The sequence below is a fragment of the Lactuca serriola genome, chromosome 5 (assembly GCF_051521515.1).
Source record: "Lactuca serriola cultivar US96UC23 chromosome 5, Lser_US96UC23_V15, whole genome shotgun sequence".
Taxonomy (NCBI): Eukaryota; Viridiplantae; Streptophyta; class Magnoliopsida; order Asterales; family Asteraceae; genus Lactuca; species Lactuca serriola.
The window spans coordinates 315,010,218-315,031,051 of NC_136412.1; the positions used below are offsets into that span (position 1 = coordinate 315,010,218).

Below are 20,834 nucleotides of genomic sequence, written 5' to 3' on the forward strand. Positions count from 1 at the left end.
TGTCCATCCCGGACCAACTGAGAGATCCATTCTCACTCTCAGAGTAACTCTCACAAGTTCTCCTCTTGCCATCACATCCACATGCTGAACTAGCCCCAACACCCGCAGGTTGGAGGACCCGATACACTGATGATATCCTCGAACATCTCCCAAGATGAACCACTACATCCACCCTACACTCTGATCAGAATCACACTTGAGAATTTAAGATTCTCTCTCCCCCTGCATCCCTTCTGAGCCTCAACAGACATCTCCAACCCAGATGGGTTCCTACTTCGCTGCCGCGAACACGATTCTCGAAGCCATACTCGAAATACTCTAATCATAACTCTGCTCTGCAGCTTTCATTCTCGTGAACTTGCACTCCCCTTCGGAGTTACACACCTTTCCCTTTTCCTTCCAAGGGACCCTCTTGGCCATAATGCCACTCCAACCGGTGCCACGGTGCTTGCCCCAAGCGACACCACCCTTTTTGCGTAACCGCTATTCACATACTCTGGTTCTCATTGCAGGGGATCTCAATCCCATGCACTCTCTCCACTCATCAAAATCACTGCCTCGGCTAAACAAGATCACTAACCCGGGACCAGACCTTCCAATGCAATCATACTGCAACATACACGACCCGCAATCTCAAACTGATCCAGCAATACTAACAGAGTCTCCAGCATGACTGGACCGACTCTCATAACACATACTAGCCACTCGAGGCTATTTCTCTGTGGGTCCGTACACCCAAACTCTGCGAACCCTCAGGTTCTACTCTGGGAACCTTCCGGTTCCAACTCTAGAAACATGCACAACACAAATCCTGTGGGATTAATGCAGTACAACCCATCACGTACATCAAGAATACAAATACCCTGGTCGCATAACCCCGGTTACTTACTCAAGCTTGATCCCGGCCTTCTCTCAGGCCTCCACAATCAAATGCCCTAGGTCTGTATCCCGCCCCGCATACCCGACACTCGCTCTCGTCGGCCTATACTCTGAGCTGACAAACACCGCTGAATCCCAACAGCTAAGCACCCTCACATACTCATCGATCTCCCGGAGAATTCTCCAATTCTCCCCCCACTAAAGCACTGACTAACTGCCACCGATCGTCATTAACGACCTTTCAGAACAATCCTGCACAAGAGAACATTTAGCCACTGACTGCTTCCCACAAGCATAAGCAACCCTCAGCAAAACACATCTCCTCCCTGATCAATCCACTCAAAAGAATCCGGTCTTTCAATTATCCACTCTACGACTGCAGATGCTATTCGACATTCAACCCAGTGCCGCATCTCCACTAACAACCCTCACAAGCGATAACCAACGGAGTTCCCAACAATAACCCGTAACCAAACCCACCACCTGCCAAAGGATGAATACCACATCGAAAACCGCACAAGGCTACCGGCACCAAAACACCAAACCATAACCATACCAACCCATCAGGGAACAACGAATGCCAAAGCGAAAACCTGAAGCACCAATCCATAACCATGCCCAACCCGCGAAACAACGAATACCGCATCGAAATCCACACAAGATACCAGCACGAACAATACGCCACAATCAACGCAAGGCAATCAAGACATCAAGAGAGCCTCATACCCGCAGCTGCCTCCGGCACTGCACCGTCTCCCTCTGCCGCAAGCCGATAAGTACGACCCTGAGCCCTTGGGGCTCCGCTCTGTCCTGTCCTCCTCCTGAACTCCTCGAGGTGGCCGGTGCTAGAGCCTGCACCGGTCCTGCAGAAAGCTGTGGACAGTTGACCCTCAAATGTCCAACCTGCCGACACTGATAACAAATCCTCAAATCCCGAATTGGCACTGACTGCCGACAATCCCACGCATAGTGCCCTTTTTTTTTTTTTTTTTTTTTCGCACTTGCGGCATGCACCACCGGACCAACAAGCTCCGGTGCCATCCCTCTCACACTTCCTACAAGTGTGGCCGCTCCGATCCCCCCATTCTAACATCTACGGTCCTGTACCGTCTCGGCGCCGACTGCGACTGCATCGGGCCTGCCTCAGCTCACGCAACTGCAACTCAACCTCCAACTCACGCCACATGGCGGCCTCCTGCAACTCCAACAAGGTCTCACACTTCTGCGCAGACACGAACTGTCTGATATCCCTCTTGAGCATACTCAGATATCGGGACATCTGAGCCTGCTCCGAAGCGAACTCAGGGCAAAACATCGCCCTCTCAATAAACATCCTGGTGATCTCAGTCACCGGCTCCAAATCCTGCTTCAGCTCAAGGAACTTCCGAGCCGATCTCTCCTTTTCATCCCGCGGAACATAGCGAGTACTGAACATCTCTCTAACTGATCCCCTAAAACCGCAGCCCTCTGCGCGTCGGAATATGACCCCATGGTCAATCTCCACCAATAGGTCCAGAGTACACCTCGCCCTCTGATCAGCAGGGCATAAGCTCGTGGAGAAACAACCCTCCACGTCTGATAACCATCTCATAGCAGCAACCGGGTCCTGAACTCCATCGAATGTGGGAGGCTTCGTATAATAGAAGTCCCGATACTGAAAACCCTGACTAGCTCCTCTCTTTGCCGTTGCTACAGCCGCTGTAGCCGTCGCGGCAACCGTCTCTGCGAGAGCCGCATATCGCTCTTCGAAATACTCAATCATGGTGGTCTTGATCGACCCAAACAACTCCGACAACTCAGCCCGGAGCAATGCAGCAACCCCATCACGCAGGATCTCACGAATCCTCGCATCCCGCTCGCTCGTGCTCGTCCGATCGATGACCCTCGACGGCACTGATCCACCCGGAACTCGCTCTCCAGCTCCCGATCCTGATCCGGATCCACTATCATCTTGCCTCGAGATCTCCATAATGAAGACACCCTACCAATCTCAGACACTTCCCAAAATCCTGGGATCCAACTCTCGCAACCCTACCCTAGAGACCATGGTTTCCCTGATACGCGTATGGGTCCTGTGCTTTCAGTAGTACGGGCCCATACTACCTTCCACACCTACCCATATTTGTATGAAGTACTACCACAATACCCTAGGGAATATGCATAACAACTATCAACCCTCACCACTAGAGGAACACTGAGAACATCCCATAGGGGACCCTAGGCTACAGGCATCACATATCAGGCAACATTATCATGAATTCCTGAAGATCCCTAGCCTAACTCTAGCATGCTGTTCTATCAAGCTCAAATAAACAAATTTCATGTATGGTATCTTGGGGTTACTTACTGGCTCCGGCTGATCGTACCTCCGCGTCCTCCTTTTACCAAATTTGAAAACCATTTTAATTTTCTCATTTTAAAATCCTCCTCGATTTGAGACTGGAGTCACACGAATGTTTCCCCAATTCACTCAAACCAAGGCTCTGATACCAACTTGTAACATCCAAAATTTCAAAACAATTAAAACTTTTCAAAATCACCCATTTTATTAACGTTGTTACAAAAGGTTTTCAATATATTATTTAACATAGTAATTTCCCAGGTTTATATCATAAGACACCAACGCGAGGAACGGTACGATCACGCCTTTGCCTTGCCACAGACTCTTGAGAACCTGAAACATAAAACCACAACTGTAAGCCCAAAAGCTTAGTGAGATACCCCCAGAATACCAACCACATATACGCCTTTCCAGGCCCTGACCTTCCGGTCCATCACACAACATATTGCCTTCCGGCCCATAACATATCGCCTTCCGGCCCATAAGCATAAAATGCATATATATAACATAACAAATAATCATATAGCAGTTCATAGACAACAATCGATCAACAGACCACATATCATAGCATTACTCTAAACAAGATACCGATCTAGCCGGTCACTATCATAACATTACCCTATGAATCAGTCAACATACTAAATGCATACATACGCCTTTCCAGGCCATGACCTTCCGGTCCACATAGTAATGCCTTCCGGCCTGTAACATATAATGACAACTACTCGGATTTCCATCCGGTAAAAAGGGTCGGCCTTGGTGCCATAAACCCTAGCGGTATAGTGAGGATAACTCACCTCGAAACTGCCGACTGAACAGATAGCTCAAGCTGCTCCGATCACTGATACGATCTCCACCTCTAGATAGTCACCAATGCACTGAACTCAAACAATAAACAACAATTACCAAAATACCCCTGAAACCACTGGTCAATCCTTGATCAAAGACAAGGTCAAAGTCAACCCCTGACTGACCCTACTCGCCGAGTCAACCCTATGACTCGCCGAGTCCCCATACTCAGAACTTCACTTAACCCGCGACCTAACTCGCCGAGTCACCCCAAGACTCGCCGAGTTCAACGACTCTGAGTCCACTCGCCCTTGACTCACCGATTCCTTAAGATTCCTTTTCTACACGTCGAGTATCCCCTTTTTACTCGACGAGTTCCTCCTGGAAGAATCGCGAGGCCACCCCGACTCAACTCGCCGAGTCTGAAGAACAACTCGACGAGTCCCAGTGAATCTTCAAGCTACTCGCCGAGTCTGAAGAACAACTCGGCGAGTCCCAGTAAATCTTCAAGCTACTCGCCGAGTCTGATCATTGGACTCGGCGAGTCTATGCCATGCAGACGAGCAACTGCTTCCTGAAATACGTATGGTCCCGAGATATACAATCATGGGACTTTCTGGACTTCTAAACATCTTATTACTGGGGTATAATCGTCTGGGTAATAACATAATAACCCATCTAATCACTAAATGGGTTTCATAAACCCTAGATTCGTATACACATCAAAATAACAGAAATGGTCCGAGTATTACCTGAAAACGCACCCTCTGTGTCCCCAAACCTCAGGACTCGATCCTCCTTGATATTCCTTTGGCCAAACTCTTCTTCTTCTTGCCTAACAAGTTCCTCCAAGTTCCAATAGCTTTCTCTCCTGCTCTAGACGTCCACAACGATTAGGGTTCTTCTCAATCGGCCAAAAGACAGACAATGACGGCCTAAGAGGCGTTATATACGATCCAAAACCAAATGGCTAGGGTTTCTGCTGAACAGCGTCGACTCGCCGAGTCCATATCTGGACTCGTCGAGTCCAGTCGCGAACCCACGACCAAGTCTGCGGTCCTACTCGGCGAGTCTGGCTCCAACTCGCCGAGTCCCTTCTTAAAACACCCCCAAAATCATAATTATATCAATATTTGGAATTCCGGACTGTTACAACTTGTCTGTAAGACCCAGGGTTGTGGCCCCCGGCCTGGCAAGGAAGACCACAAGGCGGCTCGTGGCATAATGTCAAGACTATGGTTGGCACATAACACCCCTATTGAGTATGTTTATGTATGTTATGTAAGGCTCGTTTGATGTATGATATGTGGTATTTGGGAAACTCACTAAACTTCGTGTTTACAGTTTGTGATTTTCAGTTTCAGGTATTTCCGGTTCGAAGGGAAAGGGCATGGCTTGATCGCAACGCATACACTCGTGTTTTCCGCAATATGTGATCTTTGAGAATGAACTTTGATAAATGTTTTGTATTGAAATGTTTGGTTATGTTTGGAAAGAATTACTCTAGTGTTTTGAATATAATAAAAATAAAATTTTATCCTTAATTTTTGGGATGTTACAAGTATTTTTGTATTAACACATCAAAACCAAAAACCATGATATATATATATATATATATATATATATATATATATATATATATATATATATATATATATATATATATATATATATTGAACAGCTTGAAAACCATGATATTAAAGGATCAAATGAAAAATATTATACTTATACAAAACATAGACTACGATTATTGGACAAATAGAACATGCCCTTTTAGAATGGTTCAAGCCGATCAACTCAAAAACTTATAAAACTCAAGCATATATTAATTAGAAAATTAGAATACAATGACTCAGTAGCAATATCACCATCCATTGGCAGAGCTTCAGACCCATCATCTTCAACAACACTTACAAATCATTCTTCCTAATCTCTAAATATTCTTTCATCTTTTATGATTTCTCCGTAACAGTTCGATTCTTGAAGATTACAAATTGAAACTCTTAAATTATCCTACTCAAACTCTAATCCTCTTTCTTGCTAATCGGATCTAACCAACGTAAAATTGACATTATCACGATTATTAACAAATCTGTGTTGATTATTCACAAAAGAATCCTTTGCTGGCCTATGTATCATATGAAATTTTTATATGCTTGTAGCCTCGGTGTAAAATCTATTTTTCCGATTGGTCACCATCGATTTATGGTCCAAGATCCAACTCCGTAAAATGAAAGAGGGGAGGAAGACGATTATGGCGCTGGAGGTTTGGACATGGTGGTTTGTTTTTACCAAGTGAGAATATACCTAAGGTATAGAATGAGAAAGAAGGAGGATATATGAGGGTTAGGTGATGAAATTTCTTTTTTCCTCTTTTTTAATAAGTTTTAGTTAAAGAAAAAGATAAAAAAAAAAATTAAAAAGGTAAATAAGCTATTTCATATAGTTTAAAGACTAACACACAAGTTTTAAAAAATTATAAAGATCATATTCGTCAAAATAAATTAATAGAGACTAAAATTATAATTTTTGATAAACCACAATAACCATTTATATAATTTTGTCTTTTACACCTTCGCTTATTAAAGAAAACTCTTTATTTTACCATTTAATAAAATTGACCGATATACCCTTAGCCTAATAAACCTTATACAGCGACACAAACGCCTGCTTCTGTCGATCGTCGCCTCCTCAAGCTAGCCCTCCCTACTCACCTCCTCCCCTGTGAAGCTACCGGCCGGACACAAGTCGCACCCCACAGCAACACCGGCGACCTTCGACCCCACAGCAAAGGTTCGTTTTTGTTCAATTTTTCCTGCTGTCGAGTCCTCTCTTGCTGTCGATTTTATTTCCTAGCCTTTCATTCTTTCCTCTTTTCCTAGTTTCTGTTAGATTATTTTGTTAGTTCTATCAGTTGATGCGTAACAAACTCATAAAAGAGCTTGAAGGATTGGTTTTGAATGAAATACCGAGGAGTTTGAAGGATTAGCCAAACACTTTTTAAAAACTCCAAACCGCTGTAACTTAATAAACTATAAATTAAATAGTTAAAGCATTTTTAATAAGCTTAGCCAAGCACCCTCTATCTCTCACTCGATTCACGCTCGATCTCACTCAAACAAGGTCAGTTTGTTTATGTTTATTGCTCCAGTAATGATTACTGATTAGGGCAAATTTTAAATCCACTGAGTTAGGATTAGAGCTGGTAATTAAATATCCATTACAATCAATTGGATTTTTCTGTTTGAATTAGGATTAGGGTAACTGTTTACTTTGTTTTTTATTTGAAATTCATGAGTACTTGAACTTGATTGCAAGCCTTCTTGGTTTTTTATTTTCTTATTTGTTCCAAATTGTTCTTTATTCCAATCAAACTAAGTTACTAAAGAAAGCAATCAGTGTAAATAATTACTTGTTTCAACCTGTAACTTATTTAATCAAACCAAGTTATCAAAGAAAACCAATCAAATTCAAATAGTTAGCATTTTGCAAAAGAATCATTAAGTCCAAAACCAATAAGAGTCTAAACTTCTAATTTCTTACATGATGTTGTGTTTCTATAGGCAATTCGGCACCCAATCCAAAGATGACAGATGGATTAGGTTTGGAATGCCAAGTTTGTGGCTTTGTGGGATTGGATGATGGCGCTGATGGTTTCTTTTACTGTCAAAGATGCGGTTCTCAAGCAGATGGAATCAGGGATACAGCTGTTGATGATGATGAGATGCTTTTAACAAAGGAAAATGTTGGTGGAATTGTGCAAAGACGTGTAGCTGTGGTCAAACCTGAACCTCTCTCTCAATCCCAACCTCCTTCACAGTTTTGGGAAACTTTAAGGACCCAAGAGAATGATGATGATGATGATGGGGTGGGTCCCACTGAGCCCATTGATTTTGGGAGAGGGCCAAGAACATTGAGTTATGAAGATTATTATTCAGAAATTAGGATGAGGTATGTGATGGGATTGCAGATCATGATTGAGTTGCAGGTTAAGGCTTTGGTTGAAAATTTTAACGTGTGTCCTATAATTGTTGATATGCTGGAGCCCATTTGGTTAAGATTTGTGGCATCCACTAAGCTTTTCACTGATGATTGGGCTGATGAGGTTATTAATGAATCAGAATCTCAAGTACAAGGTATTTGTTTTATTGTTTTCTTTAGGTATTTTTATAAAGAGAAATACCAACATTTTCTTATTCTATTTCAGGGGAAACAGAAGCTGTTGCACCAAATGCTAAACACAAATCCGAACCTCGTAACATACTTGGAAAAAGATCCGTAATGATATGGTATAGATCCGTAAGCAAAACAATACCCTTACCCTATTCTTTAGCCATTTCTTTTTTACTCTGCCACCTGGCACGAGAGCCAATTTTATCAACTGATATAGCAAAATGGGCACTCGAAGGAAAACTCCCTTATTTCACAGCCTTTCTTGAAATAGAAAAACAAATCGGATCCCCAACTAACGCGTGTCCATTAAGTTCAAGTCGTATGTTCAGACCATTACATTGTATTTCTATTCAGAAGCTGGAATCATTAGCTGCTTCAATTGCTCATTCCATTGGATTGGAATTACCTCCGGTCAACTTCTATGGAATTGCTGCCCGGTATCTCAAGCAACTGTCTCTTCCAGTTGAGACCATTCTCCCTCATGCTTCCCGGATTTATGAGTGGTCAATGCCGCCTGAGCTTTGGTTGTCCGGGAATGAATTCCGGCTTCCTACACGTGCTTGTGTGTTGTCTATACTTATTTTTTCAATTAGGATTCTTTATAAGATACATGGATTTGGGAAATGGGAAAAGGGTTTGGGTTTATCATCTTGGAAGAGAAAAGACGGAAAGGAATCTAAGATTTTGGATAAAAAGGCGGAATCGGAATTGGAATCAGAGTCGGAATGCAAGATGTCGTCTCTTTCTAATAATCTTGTTTCCGAGAGTTATGATAAGCGACTACCGAAACAATCGAACTTGGATGCTACAGAGATTTTACTTTTGCTTGAGTCAAAATACAGTCAACTCATTGATACAAGTGGTAAGCTCTTACAAATTTCAATTTAGACTCTATACCCTAATCTCAAAAATGGTATAAATCGTTGCAACCTTTGATTTTCATGAAATTTACAATACGTTAAGTTGTTTCATATGTTTAGGTTAGTGATTGAATAAGGAAAGGAATGGAATTGTTCATTCCATTTCGCTCCTTTGTTATTCCATTCCATCCAACTACACCTACTCTTAGTATTTTTCTAACAGATTGTCTTTTCTTTGTTTGGTAGTTGATGGTAGGGATCTTGAAACGTATCTTGAATATTGCAAGAATGTGGTGTTTGCTGGTGTGGAATTGTCATTTGAGGATCATGAAGAAGATCAGATAATAGAAGATCTTTGGAATTATTATCATAAAGAAGAGGTATGTATGACATGATATAATTGAGCAGAGATTTACATATGGAATTCATGATAATTTTTTTTTTGTAGGAGGATCACAAGCCATCATCTCCAAGCTCTAGTTGTGGTTCCCACAAGAGATCTCTTGATTTTTCCAAAACCAACACTAACATGAACAAGGTCAAGAAACCTAAAGATGAGAATGCTTCCGAAACTAGCAATGAGACCCAAAAAGAAAAGGCAATAAGACGAATGATATCAAATATGGAAGAAAAAAGATTTTGTTATATTCCTCCAAGGACTAACATTAAAAGACCCGATGATTATTTACATTATACAAGGAAAAAAGACGATGGAAACCATACTTATGCTTCACATGCGGATTATTATATTTTATTAAGATCATGTGCGAGAGTGGGTCGACTCGATGTTAGGATTATGCATGGTGCAGTGTTGAGTTTTGAGAGGCGATTGGCATGGCTTGAGAAGAATATTGATCAATGTGTGAAGGAAATGCCTAGTTTTCAAGTGTCTTGTGAGCTTTGTCAACAAGATGATATGAATGGTGATGAATCCATGGATTTTTCTAAGTTAAACTTGTAACATTTTATGTATATAATGAGAAAGTTGAGACTTGAAAGGTCTGGCTACAATTTAAGCCTTTCATAGTCTAAAATCTTTTAGGACCATTTTGGATCGAATGAACACAAAAATAGTCTAAAATCTTTGGTATTTTGGTTTTGAATGGTTTACATCTTTGTTTTTTTTAAAATGCTTTTGAATCATGATACATCTTTATGAATGGTTTAAATTAGATGGTGATTCAAAAGCATTTAAAAACAAATGTAAGAAAGTAAGAAAGTATCACATGTAACAAACTATAGTCCGTTTACATATTTGGTCATTGTATTTTGTTTGTACATGATTTACCATTAACTCACATATAGTGTTTAATATCTATAATTTTGATCGATAATAGACAGTCTAGTTGGTTTCAACGACCCTTCCAATCGGTTAATGACTTTACATGGTAACAAACCATGCACTTTGTACACATTTGACCTTCAATGTATTTTTTATGCAAATTATCATTTAAGTAACGTTTATGTTCTAAAAACACTATTAAACATTTTTTGAACTTTTTTACAAACTTTTACGACCACTTTTGATAAAACTTGTTTTGTAGTTTTTTATAAATTGTTTCCAACGTTTTTACCAACTTTTTAGTATTTTTATTCTTTTTTTACAACTTTTAGACCTTTTTTTACAGAAGAGAAGTTGTCAAAAAATATATAAAAAAGTTATAAAAAATGTAAAACAAGTCTTACAAAAAGTTGAAAAGAAGTTTAGAAAAGTTTAATATGGTATATTTCAAACGAATGGTAATTTGCGTAAAAAAAAAGTGAATAACCAAATATTTTGAACACTACAATGGGTTGATTATGGATCTACATTTGTCTACAATTAATATTTTATTGTGCAGTTGTCTCTGATTAACATTTTGATCTTAGGATCATAGACCAAATTTAGGTGAAAAAAAAAATATTCATTTAAACATTGCAATGTCTAAAACCACTAATAAATAGATATTTCAATAAATAAAAAATAAAAAATAAACATATTAATACATTTAAGTTTTTCTATACAAAACAAGAATTAAGCATAAGTTCAAAATTTGCTATGTTAGCTTTCTAACGTAGAAAATCTTAATTTTGGAAAGCTTTTAATATAACCGTTGGAAGTCGAAAGGGTTGGCTTCGTATTCCCGCAATATATTCGTTCCCGCTCTCAACAGACCCAAACCCCTGACGATCTCTCTAACTCCTCCGCTCCCCGGAGTCCAAAACACCACCTTACTTCCTTCGCCGGAGATCTAAGATACCCTTTGAATTCGAAAGAATTGGTTTGTGGTCGCGCGTTCTTCGGTCATTCCGCCCAGACCCATAGCGATCTATGTAACTCCACTGCCGGAGACCTAAACACCCCCAACCTCGCGCAGGAAACTCTGATTCATCTCTCTAGTCCAAGAAATTATCAAGATCATCGTAAGTATCTGTTAGGTTTTTTATTTTGTGATTACGATATTGTAATTTCCTTGTAAATTAAAATTGATGTTTGAATAAGAAAGAGTCAAAGGTTAATTGCTATTTTCTTAATCTTATCTTATTCTCTGTCTGCTCGTTGGGATTAATGCCTTCTTCTTCTTCATCTATTCGTTGGCGGGTTTTTCTGTAAACTCTGATTTTGTCTGCTTAACTAACTGCACCAGATACATTACAACTTAAAAAGGAAACTGCATTTTATTGTTCTTTTCGTTGGTATTCTTGGTGTTCATCTTCTCGTTGGGGTTTTTCTTCTTCATGTATTCATTCTTATATTCATTTTTTTTTAAAAATTCTCTATTCTACTTTATTTGTCCAGGGGTTTTCTGCTATTGAGATGTGATTTTTTTTCCTGTACAAATAAAGTTTAATGTATGGACATGAAATCTAAGTCTATCAGATCACGATGTTTTAGTCAACAATCTTCCCTCGTATTTCTGTTTGGTTAAAAATAGATATTCTTTTCCTCACCTTCTCAATTATTAAGTTACTTTTTTTTTTTCTCTTCTATCTGTCAAGAAAATTTTGCAGTATGTGGTTTTAGGGAAGATGAAAATCAAAACCTTTGCAATTCACGGATGAGGACTGGAAACAACTGAATGACATTAATTATTGGATACAAGGAAGGTGATAATGATGAACAGTCTGGGAATAAAGATGACTTCCACATGAAACATAATTATGCTTCAAAACTTACTGAAGTTCATGAGTTTGTTGCTGACTTATAATGTGAGAACCTTGATTGTTTGATGAAGATGACTTCCACATGATTGTTTGCATAAAATTTCTCAAACATGCACAGGATGATGATGACAAGGATATTTATCTCCAATTCTTGCTCATGTGATTCTTTGTCTCAGGTGAGTGGGCTATGGATGGATGCTTTACAAAGCTCACACATGGGGATAAGGTCTTCTCTCAGAGGGATAATGAGATTCACAACAGTGTTTAAAAATACAAGGTCATTTGAAAAGCTTAATAATTTGGTTGTTAATTTTCATAATGCTACTGTGGTTGCTAGGGTTGTTGGAGTGCTTAAAATTCTTGGGTTAAAAGGGAAAAAGGTTAGCCATTTATTTCAACTTAAATACTTTAAATCTCATTTTAAGTTATGATTTGCAATTAAATTTTGCACCAGTGAGCCATCTGTGACAGAAGATGAACTCAAGCTGATGTTTAGGGTTGCAGAGTTGATGAAGAAGAGCAAGCATGCATAAATAAAGTTCATGTCACTTTTGTTTCCAAGTTTCAGTATTTCTTGAAATATAAAATTATAATAATTATTTTATTCTTATATAATACAGGATATGATTGAGAATGTGCTGGAGATAAAAGGCACCCATGTGAAGGATGTTTTATAAGTCTCCTCTTGTAGATGTAGTTACGGTTGATTCTTGGTTGGTTTTCATCACTTATTCAGTGACTCATAATATTCTAATAGGTAATTCTGAAACAATTAGTTTAAAGAAAGGAAAGATATATTTAATAATTGTTAAAATTGACTCATAGGGTGCCAGTATTTCAGCACTATGTGGATCTTGAAAACCTAATTTATTTATTTTAATTATGAATAACAGTCACCAATTATTTGAAGATGAGTTTGAAGGCATCTGACACTTAAATTGAGACACGTAGGCATTCTTTTTGGAATTCATATTCAGTGCTTGCTGGGTATGTTATGCTTCTGTTATTCATTTTCAATTTGAATGTTCTAATTGACAATGTAAGATATAACCGAGTGATACTAAACATCTGTATATTTAGTTGTGTGGTCTTAATTCTTGTCACTTATAGTGTAGATACTTAATCTTCCTTATGCTGATTGAGAAATAGCAAGATACTTTCAGTTCTTAATCCAGGTATGTTCTTTCTACTAAAAATATACCAAATATAGCATTGCACTTTAAGTTTTTCTTATTTTAAGAACATTTTCCTTTGAAAAATAAACCCAACTTTAGCATTGCACTTTTCAGTTTTCTTTCATTTGAAATTTCAATAAATTTCCAATCAAACCATTTTAATTTAAAAAGTACACCAAATTTAGCATTGCACTTCCAGTTTTCATATTATATGCATATATATCCCTTTAAAAAATAAACCCTACTATTTGCATTTCAGTTTTTTTGTTAAAAGATTGTTGTAACTTTGTAATTTTTTTTTCATATCAAGGCATTTTACTTTAAAACATCTACCGGTTATAGTATTGTACTTTGCATTTTATTTTTAAAAGCATGTTTCTATTTGAAAATTCAACCGGTTTATAACATTGCAATTTTTAGTTTTCATTTGTGACAACATTTCAACTTTAAAAGTCTATACATTTTTTCCTTATCTAGACATTTTACTTTGAAAAATCCACCACTTTTAGTATTGTACTTTCATTAGCCTGTTACTTAATCAGTTCATGTTGCTTTACACCACATCTTGTATCTTTAGGTTCTACCTATTTTTGATATGCTTTAGGGCACAAACAGTTTATGTCAAGGAAAATGTAACATTTCATACAACTCAGTATGCCATAGAGTTGATCAAACAAAGTTCTTCACTATTTGTTGTAATGTCCTATTTTTCTAAAGTACTATTTTAGTTTTTTGTAATGTCCCTTTCACTTCCCTTTTCAAGCACCATGATGAAATTTCAAGGGAATTTCTCTCTTTCCTTAAAAACTATTGTTATATATGTTGAAGGAGCATAACTAAACCCTAAATCCTTAAAACTAGAATCTTCTTGAAAATATGGCAACTCATTTCATTACTTTTCTTAAAAAGTATGTCATATATGTTTAAGGAGCATAACTATACCCGAATCCCTTAAAAGGTTCTCTACAAAAAGAATATTTTTTGAAATTTTGGTACTTGTTTCATGGTTTTAGTCAACAATCTTCCCTCGTATTTCAGTATTCATTGTTTTTGTTTCTGTTTCTGTTTGGTTAAAAATATGCAAACACACTAGACTGAGTGCATGGTTTGGTTAACTTTACAAAGGCAACTACATTCCATTATCAAAGTAGTGAACAATGTTGAAGAAGCCATAGAACATATACACATCATTGGAAGGTAATTTAGGTAAATATTCATCTTTGTTGGGGGTATTGTATTAATTTTTTTTTTCCAATTTCAGTTCCTACACTGAGTGCAATGTAACTTTCTTTTTCCATTTCTTTCTTTTTGACATGTAACTCTGTTGCTATTTTGTGTAAAAAATAAAGTTACTTGCACATATTGGTAAAAAGAGTAAAGTATGTTACTCATCTAACAAATCCTCTTTTTGTGGCTTTTTGATAGAAGAATAACTTAACTGGAGCAGTTAAGAGCACCTACAAATCTTGAAAAAAGCTAAATGTCTCACTATTATGCGTCTGGATGCCAAACTATTTGATAGAATAACCTCAACACATGTTGCATTCATTCAACCTTCAGTTCTTACATATAAAAAAGCAATGTATCTTCTATTCCATCGTAAATTTTTTTACATCCATGCTTAGTGTTAATGCATTTGAAAAGCTTAATTGTTTGATTGTAAAAATATGTTTTTAAACTCCCTAGGGTTAAAAGCGGTTATATTTACCATTTAATTATGTCTTATGCAGGTGTTACATTATGTTATGAACCAATAGTGAATGGTTTGGTTACCTTTTACTAAGGCAACTACATTCCATTTTGGAAGTAGTGAACAATGTTGATGAGTATGTTGTTTTTCTTTCTTATTTTTTCAATAGCATGCTTATTAAGAAAATAAACTTCCGTGATCATAGTTTGATGCATAATTGTGTAGAGTATGACAATCAGATTTCTCAAGAAAGTTGATTGTGGCAAATTGCCAAGACACTGAGAAATAGCAAAACACTTTCAGTTCTTAATCCAGGTATGTTATTTCTACTAAACATCTATTTATTTTGGTGTGTCTTCTAAATTATTGTTGTAGTTTACATTGATTAGCACTTCAAACCAAAAACTTCAATAAGCAAATGGGCTAAATGCAATAAATAGCTAAATACTGCTATGAACTTGACTACAAATTGATTTATAAAACAAGAATATCTGATTAAGTCGGAATCACTCAAAAGATTACAAGAAAATGACAATGTGCTCTTCTTCCATTCACGTAACAACCAACGGACAAAAATGACTAGCCAACCCTCCTAACAGAAATAAAACCAAAAATGCCTAAATTACCCTTCCATTACCAAAGATGCTTTTTTATTTGGTGAATTCCCCTTTTTACCCTCCTTTAGAATGCTCAACTTTGTTGAGGCATGGAATGCACTTTTCAGCTTTCTTTTGTATAAAACATCGTACAAAAAATTTCCAATCAAACCATTTTACTTAAAAAAATCCACCAAATTTAGCAATGCACTTTCAGTTTTCTTATTATATGCATCTTCCCCTTTGAAAAATAAACCCAACGATATCATTGCATTTTTCAGATTTTTTGTTAAAAGATTGTAAATTTGTATTTTTCTTTTCATATCAAGGCATTTTACTTTGAAAAATCTACCAATTAAAGCATTGCACTTTAAATTTTCTTTTTAAAAGCATGTTTCTATTTGAAAATTCAACCCTTTTATAACATTGCAATTTTTAGTTTTCATTTAGGACAACATTTTAACTTTCAAAAGTCTATACATTTTTTCTTTATCTAGGCATGTTAATTTGAAAACTCTACTAATTTTAGCATTGTACTTTCATTAGTCTGTTACTTAATCAATTCATGTTGCTTTACACTTCGATATGTTTTAGGGCACAAATAGTTTATTTCAAGGACAATGTAACATTTCATACAAGTCAATATGCCTTAAAGTTGATCAAACAAGGTTCTTCATTATTTGTTAATGTCCTATTTTTCTAAAGTACTATTTTAGTTTTTTGTAGTGTGATGATCTACTTAATTTTAGTCCGGGAGTTTCTTGCTGCAATTCAACATGTCCTCATTATCAGGTTTGTGGTTCAGGTCTAAAATGATACAGTAGTTACTACTTCAGAAGACAATCATTCGGGCAGTGGGCAGAGGCAAAAAACTCACAACCCTGCCCGAGATTTTTCGGTCAAGTTTTAGAAAAATTGTTTCTTGTGACAAGGAATGCCTGGAAAACAACTTCCCAACACTTCTGTGACAGCTTTGTTGATTTTTATATATGGTAAATTTCAGGAAATAGCAACATCATTTTTTTTATCAATGTAGGCAATATACTTTACTTTTTACCCATAATAGCAACATACTTATATATCTTTACATATAAAAACATCATACTTGCTTACAATTCCTTATTCATAATAACAACATACTTAAATCTCTTTACAAACAATAGCAAAGTATATTGCTTTTATCAGTAAAGAAATGTAAGTAAGTTGCTATTAAGGATTATTATTACATTGGTTCTATTGGTAAAGAAATGTAACTACATTGCTGTTATTGGTCAAAAAATGAGTATGTTGTTATGTAAAAACTAATAATATACATTGTCAAGTACATTGCTTTTCAATGCAAGTTTTTTTTTGTATACTCATATAAAAATTAAGTAATGCTAATTGTGTTGTACACAGGTCAAAGAAGGTCCTCCCTCTATCTCAATGTATAACAAGGGTCTTTTGGTCATTTAGTTAAAAAGAAGAATGAAACTGATTCCGTTTTTTTTTTTTTTTTTTTTTTCCGCTGTGGTTTCTAACATGTTTATTATTGTTTTGATATGGCAGCTGTTGGAACCAGTCAACAACCCATTAGTTCAAACAAAACAACAGCTTGAATTACTTTTTCTGTTTCCGTTAGATTCCAATCCAATTCAAAAGGCAAGTAAATTTACTCTTCTACCCTCACAAACTACAATGCTAGTTACAATTTATGACATGGTTTCAGTTAATTTGAATACAATAAAACAATAAGGTTATGGGAGGTGTTATGGAAACACTATTTAAGTGAACACCTTGCATTTATACGGAGCCAATGTGGTTGACGAATCTTGTTGATGAGTCAACGCAGACTGCAACTGACGAGAGAACTCGGACTTGTTCTGTAAGTGAACGTCATAGCTATGGTGTCTTGTTCAAGTCATCCACAAAGACATCAAAATGAAAGTGACATGTGAAAGAAAGGTCACACAAAAGATAAAGAGAAATGTCAGCTCCACTTTTCTTTTCTTTCTCATATGACACCTTAGCCTCTCTATTTTCTAGACTCTCTTTATTTAGTTCTACACTATGAGACCCTACCTCATTATTCCCTTATAAAAGCAAGGCCATCAGGAAAAGTCTTATGGGTTGATCCTGTCAGCTCAAAGTCAAAAAGTAGATTTGATTGTCAATTGAACGGTATTTAGGTCCAAATTGTTCAAAGAAAGAATTTATATTCAAGAAAGAAAAAGGATGCATGAAACAATGTTTATAGTTGTTCAATGTCTTGGAAAGATGCTTGCTCCTATTATGTGACATGACATCTCCTTTGTTATGGAGTGTGTTCACATGATTCTTTATGTGGACCATGTCGATCTCCTTAAGTACATGTAAGAAAGAATTCGTTCGTCATGATGGAATTAAAGCTGCTACCTATCATGAATTTCTCTTTATTTTTGATATATTTAAAAGTTTAATGAAACATGATATATCACGTTTGGTGGTGGAGTACATGGCATAGTACTTTTTTTTTGGTTTCGTGGTGGAGTACATGGCATAGTACTTTTGGTGGCTGCACTGTGATATGCATGCTATATATATTTGGTACTATGAACAATAGTTGTCATATCTGTCGAAAAAAGACATGTGTTGGTATGGTTTTTGTGTAAAGCGAAGAAGTCTTTAACAAAGAAATTAATTTTGATATGAAGCATGTCACGAGGAATTGAGTCTCACGTTCCTAGTAATAAAGTTAAAGCCATTAAATGAATATTCAATGATGCTTGTCTCAAAATGAATTGCATGTCACTTAATGTTAGAGGAATTGGAGAGGCGGTGAAAGTCAATTGGGTTAGAAGATTAAAAAACCTCCATAAGGTCAGCTTCATAGGCATTCTGGAGACTCAACTCACTGACCATGGAGACATTGACGTTATGGTAATCTGGATGCATACCTAGCTGCAAAGTTACGGTACTTGAAGACGGAAATCAAAAAGTGGATCAAACAGTTCACGAAGAAGAAAAAAAGGAGTTGAATCTTATTAAGAACACAGTTGCTCATCTAGAAAAAATGGCGGAGACAAGAACTTTAACTCGGTCTGAACTCAACAGGCGAAGTGAAGGCTTACAAAAGATATTAGAAATGGAGAAAATTGCGGTGTTAGACTTGAAACAAATATCATGTGTGAAATGGTTGGTGGACGGAGATGAAAACACAAAACTTTCCAATGGGTATATCTACGACAGGAATAAGAGCAACATAATTAACGGTTGTTGGTGAATGGCAAATGGACTACTAAGGTGGAGGAGGTCAAATGTGAAGTACTTCGGTTTTTCCAAAACAAATTTAAAGAAAAATGGATTTTGAGGCCCAAATTTATTAGTCCAAACTTCAAGTCCTTGACTATGGTGGAAGCTATAAAATCAAATCTCCATCTCTCCGAATAAATAAAAATGTTTTTGTCATTTGTCCTATTCTTATAAGTTTTGATAAATGTCAATTTTTGGTAATTTTAAATTAAATTTTATCCACGTTTCATATTTTGGTGTTTTTCACTTTAGATGAGGAGCTGACATGGCTGCCATATCAGCTTGTTATATTAATCTGAAAAATAAATGCAGCATGGAAAGGAAAATACGCTCCCAGGTTGATTCGAATTTGAGATCTTAGACACAAAGGTGTAAAGCCTTAACCACCAAGATAAGAGTTCTTCAACACTTTGTTTTCTAATTCAATACTTATTCTACTCTTAATACTAATCTCTAAAAAAAATTGACTTTTAGCTTTTCTAATACTTACATACATAAATATATCAAATGAGTTTGACGTTAATATTACTACACCTCATTTTCATTTGTGTTAAGTTTCTTAAAAAGATTACCAATTTTCTCTAATAGATTCGATTTCTCTTAATTTTATTTTAGTTTTTTTATAAATTTTGATTACTTATATCATTTATATATATAGTTCGATTATTTTAAAAAAGTTTAGAATATGCACCTTAGGCTAAAGGGTATGGTGATGTTTTTGTCAATAGTAAAAGAGTGACACATAGGCGCCACATAAATTTTTACAATTTTTGTCATAATTTGTCTAGGAATGAGATGTGGTGGTTTTTTTAACAATGGTATATATAGTGGTATTTATGTTAAAAAAAAATTACAATGACCAATCAAGAAACAAAAAAAAAATGTTTACCATTGAGATCTGTCATTGGTGAAAGTTCACCATTGAGATTTACCACCGACAAAAAAAACGGTTGGGGTGTGATGCATGGGGTGTGATGCAGACATTTTACATATGACAAAACTCTCCCACGTTGTTTAGTTTTATAGTATTAGTTATTTATTTTTGTCTATGTTAGTTTGTTGTATTTAATTTTTATCTTATGTACTCTAATAAATAAATATCATTTACATGAAATGTCAACTTTTTTTTTTTTTTTGAATTAGACACATGTTATTTTACAACTTTATTTCACTTGTCATTTTTTTGTTTTTTTTAATTATTTTTTATTCAAACGTCACTAACTAAATGTCACCTCATATTAGTTAGTTTTATTAATATACTACTTAATGTATATTAATGTAGATGGTAAGATTCCATTTATAAATTTTTATATTTAGGTTTGAAACAAAAAGAAAAAAAAAAGTTCTTTAAAATACATATTTAAACTATAAAAAAGAAAATATTGTCGTTTTGAAATCAAAACTCTTAAATAAACGAATAGTTAAATTTCTAAAGTTGAAAAATATTATTATTATTTTTATTGAGGATTGAATCGAAACTTGCAATTCGCAATCGTGAACTCAAACATCTTTAACGATACTTTGTAAACAAAACCATCTAATTATATTTTTTAAAACAATGATTCTATATATATAAAAACATGACACATTTTGACATTAACTCGTTTTTGTACGAGCTATATTGACAAGTGATGACTTGCGTCCATCAATATGTGATTTATTAAAATTTAGTTTACATATATAAATATAAATTTGAATTATGACTCTACTAGCATATTTTCTTTTTTAATGTTTATATTATTAATTATTATTATTCTTAATTTCTAGCTAGTCAATAAATTTAATATTAACAAAACATAATATGTTATTTTTATATTTATAAATTTTGATTATATATATAATGATATTTTGGTTGAATCAATATAAATTAAACATTTATATAATGTTAGTTTTAAAACTAAAGAATAACTACTCAAT

The 20,834-nt window shown here is 35.9% G+C and overlaps 1 protein-coding gene and 1 long non-coding RNA gene across 2 annotated transcripts; both read left to right on the forward strand.

The window, feature by feature from the left end:
- Window positions 1-6,654: 6,654 nt before the first annotated feature.
- On the forward strand, window positions 6,655-10,152 carry LOC145055000 (TATA box-binding protein-associated factor RNA polymerase I subunit B-like). The gene is made up of 5 exons (XM_079003282.1): window positions 6,655-6,802; window positions 7,573-8,145; window positions 8,217-9,044; window positions 9,289-9,422; window positions 9,491-10,152. Exons 2-5 carry the CDS (start codon window positions 7,596-7,598, stop codon window positions 10,001-10,003), a joined length of 2,025 nt encoding a protein of 674 aa, XP_078859408.1. The 5' UTR covers window positions 6,655-6,802; window positions 7,573-7,595; the 3' UTR covers window positions 10,004-10,152.
- Window positions 10,153-13,788: 3,636 nt separating this feature from the next.
- Window positions 13,789-19,139, forward strand: LOC145055001 (uncharacterized). Its single transcript, XR_013685036.1, has 3 exons — window positions 13,789-15,187; window positions 15,277-15,366; window positions 16,453-19,139. It is a non-coding gene; the product is annotated as an uncharacterized LOC145055001 (long non-coding RNA).
- The last annotated feature ends 1,695 nt before the right edge of the window (window positions 19,140-20,834 follow it).

Bases quoted from the DNA above. Each gene is read 5' to 3' on its own strand.
- LOC145055000 (XM_079003282.1), top strand. From the start codon at position 7,596: ATGACAGATGGATTAGGTTTGGAATGCCAAGTTTGTGGCTTTGTGGGA. The intron at 9,045-9,288 runs GTAAGCTCTTAC...TTTGTTTGGTAG, and splicing joins TCAACTCATTGATACAAGTG to TTGATGGTAGGGATCTTGAA. The intron at 9,423-9,490 runs GTATGTATGACA...TTTTTTTTGTAG, and splicing joins ATTATTATCATAAAGAAGAG to GAGGATCACAAGCCATCATC.